The sequence below is a fragment of the Trachypithecus francoisi genome, unplaced genomic scaffold (genome assembly GCF_009764315.1).
Source record: "Trachypithecus francoisi isolate TF-2019V2 unplaced genomic scaffold, Tfra_2.0 Lachesis_group15, whole genome shotgun sequence".
Lineage (NCBI taxonomy): Eukaryota > Metazoa > Chordata > Mammalia > Primates > Cercopithecidae > Trachypithecus > Trachypithecus francoisi.
In genome coordinates this window covers 23,480,703-23,498,673 of record NW_022681460.1, presented here as the reverse complement: position 1 = coordinate 23,498,673, position 17,971 = coordinate 23,480,703, and the positions used below count along the sequence as shown (strand labels likewise).

The 17,971-nt window shown below is 39.2% G+C and overlaps 1 protein-coding gene across 2 annotated transcripts in view; it reads right to left on the bottom strand.

The window, feature by feature from the left end:
* NKAIN2 (sodium/potassium transporting ATPase interacting 2) overlaps positions 1-12,803 on the bottom strand; it is a 1,059,207-nt gene extending 1,046,404 nt beyond the window's left edge. The window contains exon 1 of one of the 2 annotated variants that reach the window (XM_033234449.1): positions 12,401-12,803. In XM_033234449.1, coding sequence (XP_033090340.1) covers positions 12,401-12,454 — 54 coding nt within the window. In that variant the 5' untranslated portion in view covers positions 12,455-12,803. The remainder of the gene's footprint in view (positions 1-12,400) is intronic. The other variant, XM_033234450.1, reaches the window with a different exon arrangement.
* Between the last annotated feature and the right edge of the window lie 5,168 nt (positions 12,804-17,971).

The window sequence follows — 17,971 nt, the reverse complement described above, 5'->3', positions numbered from 1 at the left end:
GACACCTATAGACTCATATCCTATTCAATAAGGTCCCAAACTCCTTCCAAGGAGGTCAAGTTCATCTATGAACCAAACTGAATCAGACTCCTACCCCTTCCATTCCCTAAGTCACCTCACAATTCTTCCCTACTTGCCACTCAACTGGAACCTTCATTGTCCCACATATACTCTCTTTCATTCTCACCTTTCTACTACCATCATTTCTTCCACCTGAGATGCTCTTTTCTGCAATCTCTAGCTGTAGAAATCCTCCCTATCATATACTAGGCCCCCATATATTGTTTGATCAACCTATGAGGAGATAACTAATCCTTCCCATCAATTTCCTTTGTGTTTGATTCTCATTTCTCTTACGTTCTTACCATGCTGCCCTATATTAAGGGTATATCTACATGCAACATTTAATCTCCTTGACAGAGGTCAGTTTGGTTCTACTCCCCAACCCTACTCCTGGCTTCTCAAATTTTGCATTATACACACACACTTGCACACTATATACACACACGTGCGTGTGTATATATGTATATCTTTACAATATATAGCTGTATATATCAAGTATATACATAGTCTCTTAAATGTTTCCTGGGTTCAAAGTAACTGAATCAAAATTGATAAGCAGAAGTTCTTCATGAAATGGCAGACAAATAAAATTAAGAATTTATACTAGGGGTTTTCATCTCAGTTTCACAGATTGAGTTCACAAGTTTTTGAGGCCCATTTTCCTGGTAAGAGAGTAGCTTTTATCAGATTCGCAAGATCCCATGCCAAACAAACTAAAAACAAACAAAAATGTTCAACTACTGCTCCAGAGATATGAAAAATAAAGACAAAATTAACTTTGTCATTTATGTTCTGATTTAACAAAACGCTTGGAAGTAATGTTGCATCAAATGCATTAAACACTAGATAATATGAATTAAACTTATATGAATGAACACTTTAAAATGGGGCCAAATGACCCAGACATCCACATTTATGTCTCACCAAACTTGATCTTATTTACAGTAAGTATAAGTGTGATTTTATAGCACGCAATGAATGAAATACAGTAGAACATGTTTAGCTTCTAGCGTAAGTAATATGGCTTAATAAATTAATAAATGATAAAGAATAGGTTGCAATTTAAACTAATCTTAAATTATTAAAACGACTAGATACTATATTTATGACAGAAACATGGCTTGACATTCTTCTCAGTTACATCATATCCTAATTGCCGAAGGGTAGAAACACACAATTTATTCAGCACATGTTCATTATGCTATTCGTATGTGGACATTTCATAAATCCTACTTGATGAAGCTGATTTAATAATTACTTAATTTCCTCCCACTATTCATTCATTATTTCGTTCACTTTTAAATGATCCTGACTGCAATACAGCACTGCAGGCTAAGAACCATTCCAGGCAAATGTTTCTCAGGGTCTTCACCTCCCAACATCCAGGGCAGGGTCTGCACATCTGGCTCTTCATCCATTGCATGTAACATTTTTATTCACATTATGAAAGATTAAGTTAAAAGATGTAGGAAATATGCAACGACCCTAGTTTGTGTGTAAAGTTTGCATCAAATCACTATACAAACTTCAAAAAAAATTCACTGGGGTTTATTTCTCTCAGTGTAAGGGAAAAAAATATGACACGAGTTTAATGTACTTAACAGAGTGTGAGTAAAGGTAGGTACAATAACACAGTGATTATTAACACCTCTGTCTTATGAAAAGAAAGTGAAAATCACAGGTCTCCCTTAAGGATTTTAATAAAAGAGGAATATAATTAAATGTCACGAAATATTGTTGTTGCAAGATTTATATTTATTAAACGTAAACTGAACTTATGCTATTTGCGTGATTTTTAAGGCAGCTTGTCTAAATAAAAATAAATCTATTAGAGGACGGTCTATAAAATGGTAAACTGGAAATGCATTGCCCCATATATCTAAGAGCCTGTGGAACTTCCCAGGAACATTTTTGATAAAACCAGAAATATGTTCTTAAGAAAATTAATCTATGAATTCATTCATGATAATTCAATTTATTGTGGATTCCAATTCACAATGAATTTTAAAACATTGTTTTAAGTAGAGTACTACTTCATTGCTTGTGAACTGTTAGACATTCAGGAGTTGCACCCACCCCTCCACACCCTGTCTTGCAGGAACATGAAGGAAGCCTTTAACTTCAGGTGCATAGAAAAGGCAAACTCATAAATGCTACTGAACAGCTATAATTTAACTACTATCTTTTGGGCGAATAAAATGGAACCACATTTTATAAAACATGGTCAAAAGTGAAACTCCATTAATTCCTGTTGATAAGGGTAAGAAACACATAATCCTATACATCGCTCCAATACTTGAGAAAATCTCACGCTATAGGTTCACTACTCACTGAAGTTGTGAGCAACTTCTATTTAAAAAGACAAAAAAAAAAAAAGGCTCAGAGCTCTTTATATACCAACTATGTATCATCAAATCTACATTTTGAGATGAGTTTCACTCTGTTGCCCAGGCTGGAGTGAGTGGCATGATCTGGGCTCACTGCGACCTCTGCCTCCCAGGTTCAAGCAATTCTCATGCGTCAGCCTCCTGAGTAGCTGAGACTACAGGCATGTATCACCATGCCCTGCTAATTTTTGTATTTTTAGCAGAGATGACATTTTGCTGTGTTGGCCAGGCTGGTCTCGGACTCCTGACCTTAGGTGATCTACCAGTCTTGGCCTCCCAAAGTGCTAGAATTACAGGCATGAGCCACCACACCTGGCCAAATCTACAATAGTTTCTAAAAGGCTTCAAATATGTAATTATGTAACAGTTCCCAGTAATTAGGGGTAAACATATCCACAAACTCTAATCTCCTCCCTGCACTTCAAAGCAATCAGGTAAACCCTTCACATAGCATCTCTTATAGGGTACCTTATCTCTAGCTTACAGACTAACAAGAGAGTGAGGTCAGAATCACTATGCCCACCAGGATGAATTATGATTCCCAGGAACAAGGTGCCTTCCACCACTGCAGGTGCCATAACAAAAGAAGTGCTCAACCCCAGGACAATCAGCACAGCCCTTCTCCGGGGGCCAAGACCACAGAAGGCAGCACTCCAACCCAGTATAATTTTCTCTTCTCCTTGTGGCTTGCTGAGGTTCTTTCAACTTTTGTGTCCAAGTGTTGTCAGAGACTGTAATACAAACAATACTCTGGGCGATCCACCTTGTATATCTCTTATGGCTACAAGCCTGTGTACGTTAGGATACTATGAATCCCCTACCACCGAAAAGTTCACATGTAACATAGACTCCTCCATCATTTGATACACAGCTGTCAGTTAAAGGATTTGAAATATCTCCTTATTCTGTTGTGTAATTAGCATAACACTGATGCACACAAAGACTTCTGTTAAGAGTAGGGTGTACCAATTTGATTCCTCCATTTCAAACTAAGACTCATTTGTTTCCAAATAATGCAACATTGTTGGGGGTTTTAAATGTGTTACTGTTTTAGAGTGTAATGCATTGATTAAAAAACAAAAGTCAGTATGAGGACTCTTCACCACTCCCCCGCCTAAGGCAAATACGTAGGCTGAGATGCTGGAAGAGCTAGCCCGGTCAGAGATGTAGGATACAGACATTGCTCCTCATCCACTGCCTTAAAACGAAAGTGCTTCTGCAAATGCGCTCTCCCGAGGTGTTCTGGAGTTCTAAATATCAGAAGTTCCAAAACGAATGCAACACGTCAACCTCTTTGCCATATCAGCAATTGGACTTGACTGAGTTTCAGTTAAGGGTTTTTAGTGTTTGAAACATAATTTCAAGAAAGTCAAGAGAACATACATAATATAAAATAGCCAAGCGTCTGAAAACAAGTTTCTGTTCATTTGTTTTAATAACTTGATAATATTTTATATTCTTAAACATCTTTATGCATTATTTGTTATATATCTGTTTAATCAGTTGAGTTTCTGTACTGAATTCTTAACCTTTAAATATTGTTTAGGCAATCACTGAATATTAACTTATAGACCGCATCATTAGCCTGGAGTAATATTTCACTGAAAAGTATTGCTGAAAATGCTAGTTCCATGGAAGATTAATAGGGAATACCAGAAAAAGACATTTCTTGGTTCACTGCAAGCACTCTAAATATTTGCTGAGTTAAATGGAATTAAGCAGGGGTTTAGTGCAGGACTTTCTGTAGCTGCTAATACGCTAATATGCACTGTGACCCTTGAGGGTGGGGGTGGTGGGAGGGATACGAGTTCTTGCTCAGTACAATGACTTGCTGAACTAGTGTCCACAGAACACAGTTTTAGAAATACTGGCCTGAAGAACAATGTTGACTTGTTTGTAAAATCCAAGTTTCATTGTAATAAATACTTAAAGGAGGTATATCAGGCACATAGCATACTATCTAGTTCAAACCACTTGTACCTAGTGTTTTAATTCTTATTTATACAGCCTCACAAAATTTATGGGTGGGTGAAGAAAAAAAATGATTGTACAAAAAAAAACTAGTTGTTCTAACCAGGGCCACTGGCCATAAAGAACCCTATAACTACTCCTGGACTCACTAGATGAACTGTTCTGAAAGGTTAAACCATTAAAACTGCAAAGATATTAACTTTAAGCACATTCTTTCCCCTAGATACTTCTATTCAATAGGGTAAATAGGTCAGGAATTATTTGCCCTATTTTTCAAATGAGGAAACAGCACCCAGAAATATAAATGTCTCAGGCAAAGTCGTAGCTATTTAGCCACCCAATACAGAAGCACTAGACTCCTTGGTATATTAAAATCCACCTTCTAACTTAGCCCAGTACTTTTTCAGCATCTCTCTCTCTCTCTCTCTTTCTCTCTCTCCTTTCTCTCTCTCCTCTCCTTCTCTCTCTCCTCTCTCTCTCTCCCTCCTCCTCTCTCCTCTCTCTCCTCTCTTCCCTCTCCTCTTCTCTTTCTCCTCTCTCTCTCTCCCTCCTCCTCTCTCTCTCCTCTCTCCTCTCCTCTCTCTCTCTCTCCTCTCTCTCTCTCTCTCTCTCTCTCTCTCTCTCTCTCCCCCCCCAGGGCTGTACTTACCCTAATGAGTGGCTAGGCTAGTAAAGAGAGGCAGGTGAAGGATCCAATTATGTTCTAGCATTACCAGACACGAGGGTGCTTGCTTTCAGATTCTTCTGTATTTCAATTCATTGCAAAGACACAAATGTGCTGAAAAGACCTTGCATTTCTCCTATTTAAACTTCTGAATAGAACTAAGCTGGAAGTCAGAAACAGGCCCTGGAGAAAAGTTTTCTTTCATATCAGTAGCAGGCCATAGGAAGAATTGAGTTAATTATCTAGTTGTATTTAAGAATTTCAAAAATAGGTTCATGTTCTCTTGTAACACCATTAGGAGAAGACACATATTATAGGCCAACAGTTCTCAAAATTTGGTGCCTGATCATCAACATCAGCATCATCTGGGAATTCCTTAGAAATACAAATTCTCTGGTCCTGGCACAGACCTCTGGAGTCAGAAACTCTAAGGGAGGACCCAAAAATCTATGTTTAAAAATCCTGCAGGAGATTCTGATGCACAGTTAGGTTCAAAACGTGTTCAAGGATATTCAATACATATTTTAAATAACATATTTACTCTCTTTCTTCTCAAGTACAATAATTATGGCAAATATTATTAGTCGATGGTGGTCTGGATGAATTTAGGATCGGGAGCATGTAAAAAAACAAACAAGCAAACAAACAAACAAAAAACAGGCAAATAACATTATTGTGCACTGGCCATTCATTAAGGAGTGGTTTTAAAAACAGCTGGATTTTTTAAAAAATGAATGCATTTTTTCTTTCCATATAATCCATTTTAAGCATACATATCAAATTTCTAAGACCCTGTTGCATGGTTATCTGTCAAAAGTCGGCCCAAATGCATGGGAACAGCAATGGATACTTGCTCTGAAGAGGAGAGCTTCCCCTTCTGCCCTTTTATTCTCTAGTCCATACACCAGCTGCTCATAGTTGTCAAACCCCAAGATTACCTAAGTCGGTCAGGTTTGGACAGTAGCCTGACATCAATCAACCCCACCCCTCTAAACCTAGGTGTTGACTAACGGGTCACTAAGGAATTAGTAGGTAGGTACTTAATTCCTTCAGTAAAACAAACATGAGAGGTTGCTATGGTTTTATTTCACATGGAAGGGATGCAGTGTGGTACAGGTTCAGAGTCAGGCTGAGATTCAGACAGACCCGGGTTTGAACCCAAGCTTCTCCACTTACTAAGAGGGTGACTTAAAAACACAGCTTAACTTTTCAAGGTCTCTATCTCCTCCCTGGTAAAGTGAGGATATTAATATCTATTACCTACCCCTTAGGATTACTGGAGAGGATTCAGTGGGAAAAAAAAAAAAAAAAAAAACATATTAAGCCAAGAATAAGCTTCCAATAAATAATAATAGTTTTCATTATTGTTTATTTTATAAAACTAGATTTTAAAAGCATAACAAGTTATTTAAAAATGCATGAAATGAAAAAATAATTTATTTCAAAATGTACATAAAGATCAGTTTATATGTAACATTTCAAGGAGTTTACACAGGGATCAAGTTAGCATGTGATCCACAAGTAGTTGAAAAGGTAAAAGTTGTAAGCCTTTGAAGTTACCTTATTCTTATTCCAGGTTGGAAAAACAGAAAGAGTCTATATCCTGCATAAGACTAAATCTTAGAATATTCCTATAAGCTAGACTCAGTGCCTGTTTTATAATTTAAGGAAAGAAAAAGAAAAATACTTATTTCAGGAAGATGAAGCTAGTAATTTCTTTATATATTGAGCATTTTATATCTAAACATGACTGAAATATTTTTTAACAAAAGAAAAAAGCATAACAAATTTATTACATGCACACATGTGCACAGGAGTATTACAAAGTATGAACTGAAATACTAAAAGAAGAGAAAACTAAGTTATAAATTTCATTTCTACCATAATCTGGAGAAAGAAAATGATATATAATTTTATCTTGTTCCTTCATAATTTTTAAATATGTTTTAATATCTTGGGGATGCTAAGAACAAAGGCTTCATATAATTTTATTTCCATCCTATAGAAATTAGGAGTAAGTAGAGCACTTATTCTATCATTGTTACGAAAAAAGCAGCCCTACATACACTGTATCTTGATGGCTTATGTATTTTATTGTATTGAAAATAAAAAACAATCAAATTTCCATGAGGGGAAAAAAATAACAAAAATCAGAAGAGGTCATTATATCAGAAAAAAAAAAAGGAAACAAATATTTTTCCTATGTGTGTGTTTCATTTCTGACATTTGTGTGTTATTGGAAATAGCGTAATTTCCATTAATACCAATATGAGTTTCAAAACTGCTTATGAAAAAATGATACTGCGCTGTTCGAAATTCTACCAAATAACAAAACTGAAATACAACCTTTGGAATTTTAGGCATTATTAGTGTATACAAATATTTAATGCTATTGGTGCCATAATTTTTGTATTTATATTTCCAGGATCAACATAGAAATGTTAAAATATGTTTCTGTCTCTCAGATTTTATTTCTCTCAAGCACATACATTTTAAAAATAAAAAACAAAAAATGAAGACTTCCTATTTTGTCTTTTTTTTTTTTTTTTTGAGACGGAGTCTCGCTCTGTGGCCCGGGCTGGAGTGCAGTGGCCGGATCTCAGCTCACTGGAAGCTCCGCCTCCCGGGTTTACGTCATTCTCCTGCCTCAGCCTCCCGAGTAGCTGGGACTACAGGCACCCGCCACCTCGCCCGGCTAGTTTTTTGTATTTTTTAGTAATCCCTGACTTCCATTCTGAAATTCTTGACTGGGCAAGTAGAGAATCTGACCTCAAAGTAAAGCAGCATCGGAGGTAAAGGAAGTAGCAAAGCACATTTGCATTTCTGGGTCATTACCCACATACAGGCCCCATGCCAGAGACGACTCTGGCATTCTGCAGAAAAAAAATGCTGCCCATCCAAGCCTTTATTTGAGAAAGCAGGGAACAGCTCCACATGGGTTGACTTTTTGAAACTTTAGCTGTATTCAAGAAAAGAAGTTGCTACCTGCTTTGTGAAAGAAGAAACAGAGCTGGACACTGGAAGAAGTTTCTAGGTATCTCTTGGTATACATAAGACAGAGCAGAGTAGTGCTGAATTACAGGGAGGATAAATCAAAAACAAAACCAAGTCCAACAATATTCAGGATGCATAAATAGAAAACATTTAAAAAGAAGAAAGTTATCATTTTACAACTTAGCAAACTCAACATATTTGTACATAAGTTTCTAAAGTATTGTATGGAGATTTTCAGTCATCTTCATGAATAAGTTTGGTTAACAACTTCAAGATTTTATCATCAATGGCATCTGAATCCTAAAAAGTTAAAATTCTCTGAGCCAGGAAGTTTTGTGGCAGATAAAGTTCTAAAATTCCGAAGAACTGTCAAACTTGTCAAAAGTATACTAGAAATATCCTAAGATTCTACCTGCACTTTTCAAGCTACTTCATGGCAATGCTTTATTTTCTAAAAAGTAATAAAATAGCACATGATTATGAACACTGCATAAAACCATGATCACTGAAGTATTCCATAATTATAATAAAATTGTTTTTAATTTAGTCTACACTCACGACATTTTAAGAAAAAAAAAAAAGGTGTACCTTTGAAAATGGTTAGCAATCCTGATAGAAAGTAACTGATCATTCTTAATTAAGTTTCAAATGTAATCCTTCACACAGCTGCACACACAATGTGTACTAACCTAATTGTTAGTTGCACCTGCTCCAAGTTAACAATATTTCATACAGTTCATGGCAACAGTGGCATTTTTCAAGTGTTAATCTGTGGAGTGTAAATCTAAACTTCCTTTCAATAGTTTATGACATGTTTTGAGCCACCCAGGGGTCTAATGTACAAAATAGGGGATTTTGAGTTTCTTTACTTGAAAACAAATCTGTCCTTTCAGTCTAAATTAAGTTATATTATTTCATATGTTAACAGTATTTTTTCACACTGAGAGATATCAGAGGTTTTTTTCAACATTTATAAAAGAACTCCGATTCAATCACACAATGGGGTAAAAATGCCAAAACTTTCACAACCTGTTGAAAGTTACAAATAGTAAATAAGAAGTTAAATACTTCTTGTCCTATACCACTACAACCACCACTGCAAATGCAGTGATGATTTTTGTTACTATCTGAAATCTTCAGTTTCTGAGTATTAAGGACAGCAATGATAAAAAGAAAATTACCTTCTTGAGATCATGAGCTTAAGCTCTGGATTCTGCACATGGAGTACATCTGCTTCCAGAGATCATACTCCTTTACGTAGGAATCACCCTAAAATCTGAAGTTGACATAACCATACAACTCAAATATTTTAATTTATGATATATATGGAGACAGTTTTTCATAAAATGGAAGTTTTGTATTGAATCTCTATGGTATTAAATTCTAGTTTCTTGTTTTATAAACGGATTTCCTGATTTTTGAGAAGAGTGTGTGTTTATCTATACTTGTAGTCTGCCAAACATTAAATTAAATGTATATTTAACTAATGTAAAGCACAGATACAGAATTCTGACAGGTAAATGTCTCTGAAGAATCCATCTCTGTCCCTCATTTGTTAAATTGTCAAAATATCGTGTCTGGTCTCATAAAACCCTGATAAATGAGATTACCATATCCACAATACCAAAAGCCACCTCATCCTCTCCTAAGATTAGCTGCAAATTGGTGCAGATGTAAACATCCCCTAAAGTTTATTTAAAATACAAATACTTTGCTTAGAGGACAGAGATTAATGTTTCCAGAACCTTAATCAAGTCACGTAATACAGAAACGGAATAAAATTTCTAACTTAGACTCTCTTTGGCCTCAATTGATTTTAAGAAATCTAAGATTTTTCCTGTACAGTTATAAAAAAAAAAAAAAAGATGCCCAAACGTTACAAGAACACATACTAAACACTTCAGAAGTAACCAAAACTGGGTTAACTTTTATTTCAGTCAATGGTACATGAGTCATAACTTAGTCTAGAAACCTGGTTTACTTGTAAAACAATCTACTCATAATAGCGCAAAGACATGAAAAGTTTTTAAAAATCTATTGAGAGCAAAAGGAAAACATACACACCCACCTACTTTTTTAGTGCAGGGTTTTGCAACTATTAATTTGCAAAAGAATTATTTTATTTAAAATCAAACACTGTATTTCCAAAAAGCAACAATTACCAAGAATCTCTGAGGTCCTTTTAGGTGTGATCTTTTCACCCTATCAAAACAATTGGATTTTCTTTGTCCTTTGTTTTTTGTTCTGCATCTGCATTAACATGGCTGCTAATTATATTAGCCTGGTGGCACATAAAGTCTGAATGGGCAAAATCACATGATTCTTATAGAACATAAAACTCCTTAGGATTCCAATGTACACTTGCTTAGACTGTGCTCTTCTGTATTACAGAATCTATTCTGTTAAAGAATCTAACTATAATTCAGAATTTCTGTTTCATAAGTGATGGTGCAACTCTCCAAGACACCACTGTATGTATGGATGCATTCATGTAGTCAAGAGCATGTGCACATACACACATGTGTGAGCACACAAAAACACAAAGGAGCGTTTAGCTTTATCATTCTACTTTGAATAGTTTCCCTACTGGTATATTTATGTTTTTCTAAAATTAAGTTCTTGAGGAGTTTGTATTCATCACACAAAATGTCATATAGATCTAGTGCATACATTTGCCATAAGAAAGCCCTATTATATTAAATGATTAGAAGTTAAATCACATTTTTCAAATTTTAAATTGAAAAGAGCATAAGAATGATCTACACACCCACTCATTCTCACAGTTTTATGCTTTCACACAGTGAATCAGCAAACGTATTCTTTTCTGAATAATACATATAAAAAAAGGATGTTTTGAAAACCTTTATACATTTTGGCAGACTTGGCCTAATGGGTTGTTTAACAAAGTAAACTCCCTCATTGTTCTGGTTAGCTTTATTATTAAGAGTAAAAACCCTTTATTGCAAAACTTATATGAATCTGTGGTACAGAAAAATAAACTGGTTTACACATCATTGAGAAACTACTACATTCTGAAAATTATATTTATAGTTCCATCTTCTTTTTCTTACAACCAAGTGCATAAGTGCATAAATCACAGATCAAAATAGACACCATCAGATAACTTTCATGGGAAAGAAAAACATCCTAAGACAACACACAACAAAAAGCACTGTTTCAGCTAAACATTAAACAAAGCAGCAATAGCTAACACTCACGGGCTTCACGACAACTGATAAGCAAGAACACTTAAGGAATTCCTCTGTCAGTTTCAATGGCAAATCCTTGCTCTTTTGAACACTTTACTGATTGGACACTCAAACATCTTCTGCCTTGTAGTCACCTCAACCTTTATGAAACAATTGTTGAAAATGTAGATGACTATTCCAGTTAAATTATACTTTCTAAGGAAATCTACTTAACGACAAGTGTGAACAAGTAGCTCCTACCTCAAATTAACCACTTAGAGTGGTACATTTTTCACCTCTCAACTCTACTCAGACCCTCCTTCCATTACCCTTAGGGAACTGAAATTCAGAGACATGACGTTTTCCACTATTGGTTCCTTTCCTCTTTGCAACTGTACAACATTCTTCAAAAAGTACATACAATTCCCCTATCCTATAGGATCAGACAACAGTATCTATTTCAGGAGCAATAATATGCAAAATGTAAGACAGAATATTTTTTCTTGGAATTGTCTGTTAATTGTGATTTAAAGGTACTGGTTCTGTCTATGACAATGGTGTTGCTGAGTTCATCTAAGTATTTTTGTTCAATCTGCGTACTTTAAAAACTCAATGTGGCTTCTAAATTAGACTGTTGTAAGGATACAATCTGCCCTGAATAGTGGTTTTTTGGAGCATTATACTTAAAGACAACATTTTCCTAAAAAATATGTCTATGAATAAACAAAGATACTGCAAAATTAGTATAGAGAAAAGTCCAAAATTCCATATTTCTCTGTTTAACACCTGTACAGTAAATTGTAGGTGACAATCACGTTGTTACATGAATAGGAATGCAAAGCATAAAGAACAAGAGCTACACCTTGCTTTGCCTAAAGAAATTAAAGACAAGTTTAACCCGCACCTGCCAAACTGTCTTAAGAGGGACACAAATAGGTGGGAGCGGAAAGGCTCACCTCTCCTGTACCCCAGAGTGCGTCTCCCTGAAATCATCTTAAATATAGGCAATATATCTGTCACCTTCTCTTTTATTTTTTTCTTCCATTCTAGTCAATGGCAGACCCTTTACTGCACTCCCGTGCCCATTATCTCCAAGACACATTACAGAATAAGGGGACCCAAGTGTCACTTACCAGTTGCATGCCACAGATAAAGATAAGCGTGCACCTGCCACTGCAATAACCCATGGTTTCCGAGACCCCTGCCACAGCCAGACTGTCCCACGTCGGCCACCGTCGAGCCCCCACTTTATCCAATCAGATCGCGGGGAAGGACAGGCAAACCTGCGGAGGGCTGGGGGGCTCCGGGCTGCTGCTGCCAGCGTCCTGGGAAGTGACAGGCATTAGGACCTGCTGGTGCGGCGGCGGCGGCGGCAGCTCCAGCCGCGCCCGCCACACATACCTTCACTCGCTCGGTGCACACGCCGCGCCACAGGCAGTGCCGCCTGCGGAGACGCGCCCGGGGCCCGCAGGGGCAGCAGCGGCAGCCTGGCAGCGCCGCCGCGCCCTCGGGCATCTGGCCCCCGAAGTTTCGCCCCCGCCGCTCGCCTCACGCCCCCCAGCGCGGCCGCCGCCCGACGCGCGCTCGCCCTGCGCTCTCCGCGCGCCGGCTCCGGGGGCGGCAGAAGCGCGCGCGGGCCGCTGCCCGCCTCTCTGCGCAGCCCGCGGCTCTCTGCGCCCTGCGTTGAGGGGCTCGGCGGGCGGGGGTGGGGCTGGGAGCGGGGCGCGGGCCGAGCGGAGGCGTCCGGGCTGCGCGATCCCCAGCGGCTGCTGCAGCGGCTGCTGCGCGCAGTGATGCGGGTCCGCGCCGCGTCCCGGCAGCGGCGCTGCCCCTCCCTTCGCCCAGATGTGTGAATCCTCCTCCTCCAACAAATCCTTCAACCTGCTCCCCGCCGCCCCCTCCCAGGGGGCCAACTTTGAGGACTGCCGGGGCTGCCGCCCAGGCGGCCGCTGGTGGCGGTGTCTAGGCGGAAAGGAGCGGCGCGAAAGGGGCGGCGGCGGGGACCGGGGCCTCTGGGCGAGGAGTCCGGGCGGCATGACCGCGGTGTCCTGAGCTGGATTTGGTCCTGCTCCCAGAGCCAGAGCCGGAGCCGAGCCGCGGCACTTTGCGGGAGCGAACTGAGTGTGTGTGCGCGCGGGCGCTCGGGGGAGAAGGGACGAAGAGGAGGGTTAGGGAAGGAGGCTGGGGTCATAGAACAAGGGTGCAGCTGAGACATCCAGAGCGGCAGGAAAGACCGAGTGGCGGAAGGGCCAGAGGTGGCGAGGAGAAGGGGCGCGGCGGCCCCTGACGCACCGCCCAGCATCCGGCTGCCCTGTGCTCCCTAGAATCTGAAGGGCTGGAGCGCGGAGAGCTACGGAGTCGACCCTGCTTGGGGAAGGGGACCGAGTTGCTGCTGGAGTTGGGAAAATTTAGCAACCGGAGCGAATAGGGATGCAATGAGTTGCTGTTGCTGCTGATGTTGAAGCATCAAACTGTTGTTTGTTTTCACTTAAAATATTGAAGAGTCGGAGACCAGTTTAATACTCAGTTACTTCAGCCTCACAGACCGTCCCGGCTGGGTGTGGATTCCTAGTGGAGAGGCTCCAGCTTTCGCTGAGCACCCGCCTGAAGCTGTGAAGCGGCTGCTACCTGCGGAGCCAGGCTTCGGAGCCCGCTGCTGCCACCTGCGGGCGGAAAGCTGAAGGGCACAATATACTGTCCCAAGTGGCTGCCCCTGGGGCATGGGTATTTAGGCCCAAGTTTCCTTTTTAGCCCGGGCAGCTAATGAAAACTAACTTTTCCAGGAAGTGAAGATGGTTTGTTGAGATCCTCTGAGGAAATGACTCATTGGGGTGAAGTGCCGCGATTGATAAGAGGGTGGTTTAGGGAGCTAAATAGCAACCAACTCCCTAGCACCCTTCTTAAGAGATTAAGTTGACAAAACCACATCAAGCAGAGAGCTTTCTGTAGCAAATGGAACTTGGCGCCTAGTGAGAAAAATGGCATTTGTACAGGATAAAGTTATGCTGGGAACCACAAATAAGGATCCCGAATGATTGCTTCCTTTGAATAAACATTATGACGTATCAGAATGACTAAATACAAATACATTGAATAGGGCAGAGAGACTTTATTCTCCAGAAGCCTGGCACTGAATTTTCAGAAACGATTTGTCAGTCCTAGAGAGCCAAAAAGGGATTAACTGTTAAATTTATGGAGCACAGATATTTTATTGCTATAATGAGAATGTCTGCTTTTAATCGCCCCATTTGTAAAGGGGCTTTTCTTCTGAAAAGTGCCATCAATGTTTAATAAAATTCCCAAGAGCCCAATATGTGCTCTTAGGCACTGCAAAGTCTCGAAGGTAATAGTTCCACAACCTTTGGTAGAACAGAAGCCAGAGGTATCCAGTGGAAAATGTTTCTCTTAGTTGTTCTTATTCTGTCTTTATACACGTTAGCTGTCCTGTGCCTGATAGGGTTATAGGTATTTTGCATTGCCAGACAGAAAGCTGTAAGTTAATTCACTATTCAAGAAGCTGCTGCCATATTGTCAAAAGCATTCTATTACTTCCTTGAATTTATCATAGGAACAACACAATTATATGGATCCCTCCATAATCCTACAGAGGTTTCCCCGCAACCAGCAATAGCCTGAGTAATCTTTAGGTTGTATAGGAAAGCAGAATGCTATCTGTAGCTGACTCCGGCAGTGCCCCACCATAGTTCTTGGACTATGCCCTTTCAGTCCATGCTTGCCTTTTTGTAATCACTTGGGACAGTCTGTTTGCTAGCCATTGGAGGTGTTTGGTTGAACAATAAGGTTCCAGCCCTAAGAGCTGCCCTCACCCAATAATGGATGGGAATTGGTGGATAAATACCCCAGCTTCTTCAATCCACATATGGGAAACCCTCAGACATGTTCTAGTCTACACCATTAAGGTCCCCACCGGGGTTGAGCCCTAGGTGCCCACAGGAGTAACTTGCTCATTCATGCGCTCTGAATTGGCTTCCTTGCCTTCCGTGCCCCATCTCCCTGCTTTTATACCGCTGCTTCCTGGGCTCACCTCTGAAATAAACCACTCAAATCCTTGTGTCAGAGCCTGTCTCTTGAGAATTCCAACCTAAGGCAGTCTCCAAGGGCTTTTATACCTCATCTGACGTCATTGGCACAGTATTCTCAGAAGTGTGAACTACAAACAATGTTGAGACTTGACTATGTACAACTACTGCCTTATGTACTAAACCTACATCGTCTCATTCATTTCTCAAAGGAAATACGTGAGTTGATACAATGTGCATTCTAAAGATATACAAACTCAGAGAGAAATCAAATATTTTTATCAGGGGTGCACATGTTCTTGGCGGCAGAATTAGAATTTGAAGGGCATGATTATGAGACACCAAAATTCGCTTTTCGAACTACTGTACCACACTCCTTTATTTCAATATACTTCCCTGTCATTCTTTTAGAATTACATACAAAAGTGATTACAAAAATATTTAGAAGAATAATCACATATTTTATCTCTAAACTAAATTGGCATCACATGGTTTATATACAGTACAGGCAATGCCTGACTTATGAAAGGGCACCCTAGTTACGGATGCAATTCTATAACTTAATGTGGCTATGCACCTCCTATTCTGTTTTCTATTATTCCTGGAACTGAGTGTCTTAGTAGAAGAGACTAAAAAGAGAATCCCAACAGTTCCACAGCCGTGTATGAAGGAGAGAGATGTCTCCAATTTGAATGTTGATTGCATTTTCACTCAGAAATCAGGTCATAAACTGTTTAGCTATATAAGGTGTTAGACCTTTTGTTGACTAATATGGTGACATAACTATTGTGAATTGCCTTGTTTCTATGGGGAAAATGTGCCGCATATTCCACACCTCCATCTGCCTCACCTTGCCATGCTGTTTTAAAGTACTTTTCAAGGTTGTTTCAGATATATTATCTCATTTATCTCTCAGAACAACTCATGCAACGCAGTAGGCACAGAGCCACTAAGTGAGCCGAGTTAGACAGCTAACACTCAATCACTTCAGCTACACCAAAAGCTCAAGCTTGGCGTTGCAACTCTGCTGAACAATTTCACTGAGTTTTATTGCCTCCATTCATTAGTTTAAAAGCATAAAAGCAACAATTAGTTCTCTTGAAAATGTTTGTGGGTACGTAGTAGATGTATATATTTATGGGGTACAGGAGACATTTTGATACAGGCATAGGATGCATAATAATCACATCTTTACAATCACAAAACCAACCTATTTGATTCATTGTATACATTATGTATTTTATATTAGCATGGATTTTTCTTGTTTGGATAATGATTAGGAAAATTATAGTATATTTTAAATATTAATGGTATATAAGAAGAAAATAACCACCAATTCTTCCATCCAGAGATAACTGATGTCATTTTTATACAAACCGTTTTCTAACAAAAACAGGGTGATATCATGCACAACATCTTTTAACCTGCTTTTTTTTTTTTTCATTTAACAATAGACCAAAAACATGTATCCAGGTTTTTAACTATTAAGTTCATGGACTCTGCAGCCAGACATTTAGTTTCGTAATCGAAGCTCTGCTATTTATCAACTATGTAATCTTGGGTAAATCGCTTAGTTCTTTGTGCTTTGGTTTTCTTATTTATAAAATGGGAGGGGTAATAATGCACATATATCATGGAGTTTTTGGGAGAATTAAGTAAGCGTCAACTAAGTAAAACTTTTAAAACAATGCTGTATTAGGGCTCTCTAGAGGGACAGAATATATATGTATGTGTATATATATATGTGTGTGTGTGTATACATATATAAAGTATTAACTCACAAGATCACAAGGTCCCACAATAGGCTGTCTGCACACTGAGGAGCAAGGAGAGCCAGTCCGAGTTCTAATTTGGAGCTTGATGTTCAAGGGCAGGGAGCATCCACCATGGGAGAGAGCTGCAGCCTGGGAGGTTAGGCCAGTCTCTCTTTTCACATTTTTCTGTTTGCTTATATTCTAGCCAAGCTGGCAGATGATTAGATGGTGCCCACCCAGATTAAGGGTGGATCTGCCTTTCCCAGCCCACTGACTCAAATGTTAATCTCCTATGGCAACACCCTCACAGACACACCCAGGATCAATACTTTGTATCCTTCAATCCAATCAAGCTGACACTCAGTATTAACCATCACAAGTCTACCCGTTGTCAACTTGAACCCATACGCATCTTGTGAGATCATACATAATCTTCAAATAACGACAGTAATAAGGTCATAATTATGCCTAACATAATACAACTATCCTTCATACACACAGAAACTCACCAATCCCTATTACATAAAGTTAGCAATACTTAATTGTTAATACCATCACATAAAGTTAACAATACTTAAATGCTCATGTGAAGTCAAAAAATCTTATGTCACATAATAAAGGAGAAAGGAAATAAAATGAAGATATTTTCTCAGTACAAGCATATACATGCACAAACATATTTTTAACAAAAGAAGGAAATAACTCATGACAATTACAGTCCCCACAGCTGCAACTGGTCACATGGTCATAGCTGGTATTGATGACTGCCTTCTTCTACTACCCATTCTGTATTCCCTTTGCGTTCAGCAGGCACCGTAGCAGGCTGTGTGTGTGTGTGTGTGTGTGTGTGTGTTGTTCCTTTCCTGGTAGAGTGACGCAAACCTTCAGTCCTGAAGGGTCTGGATTATTT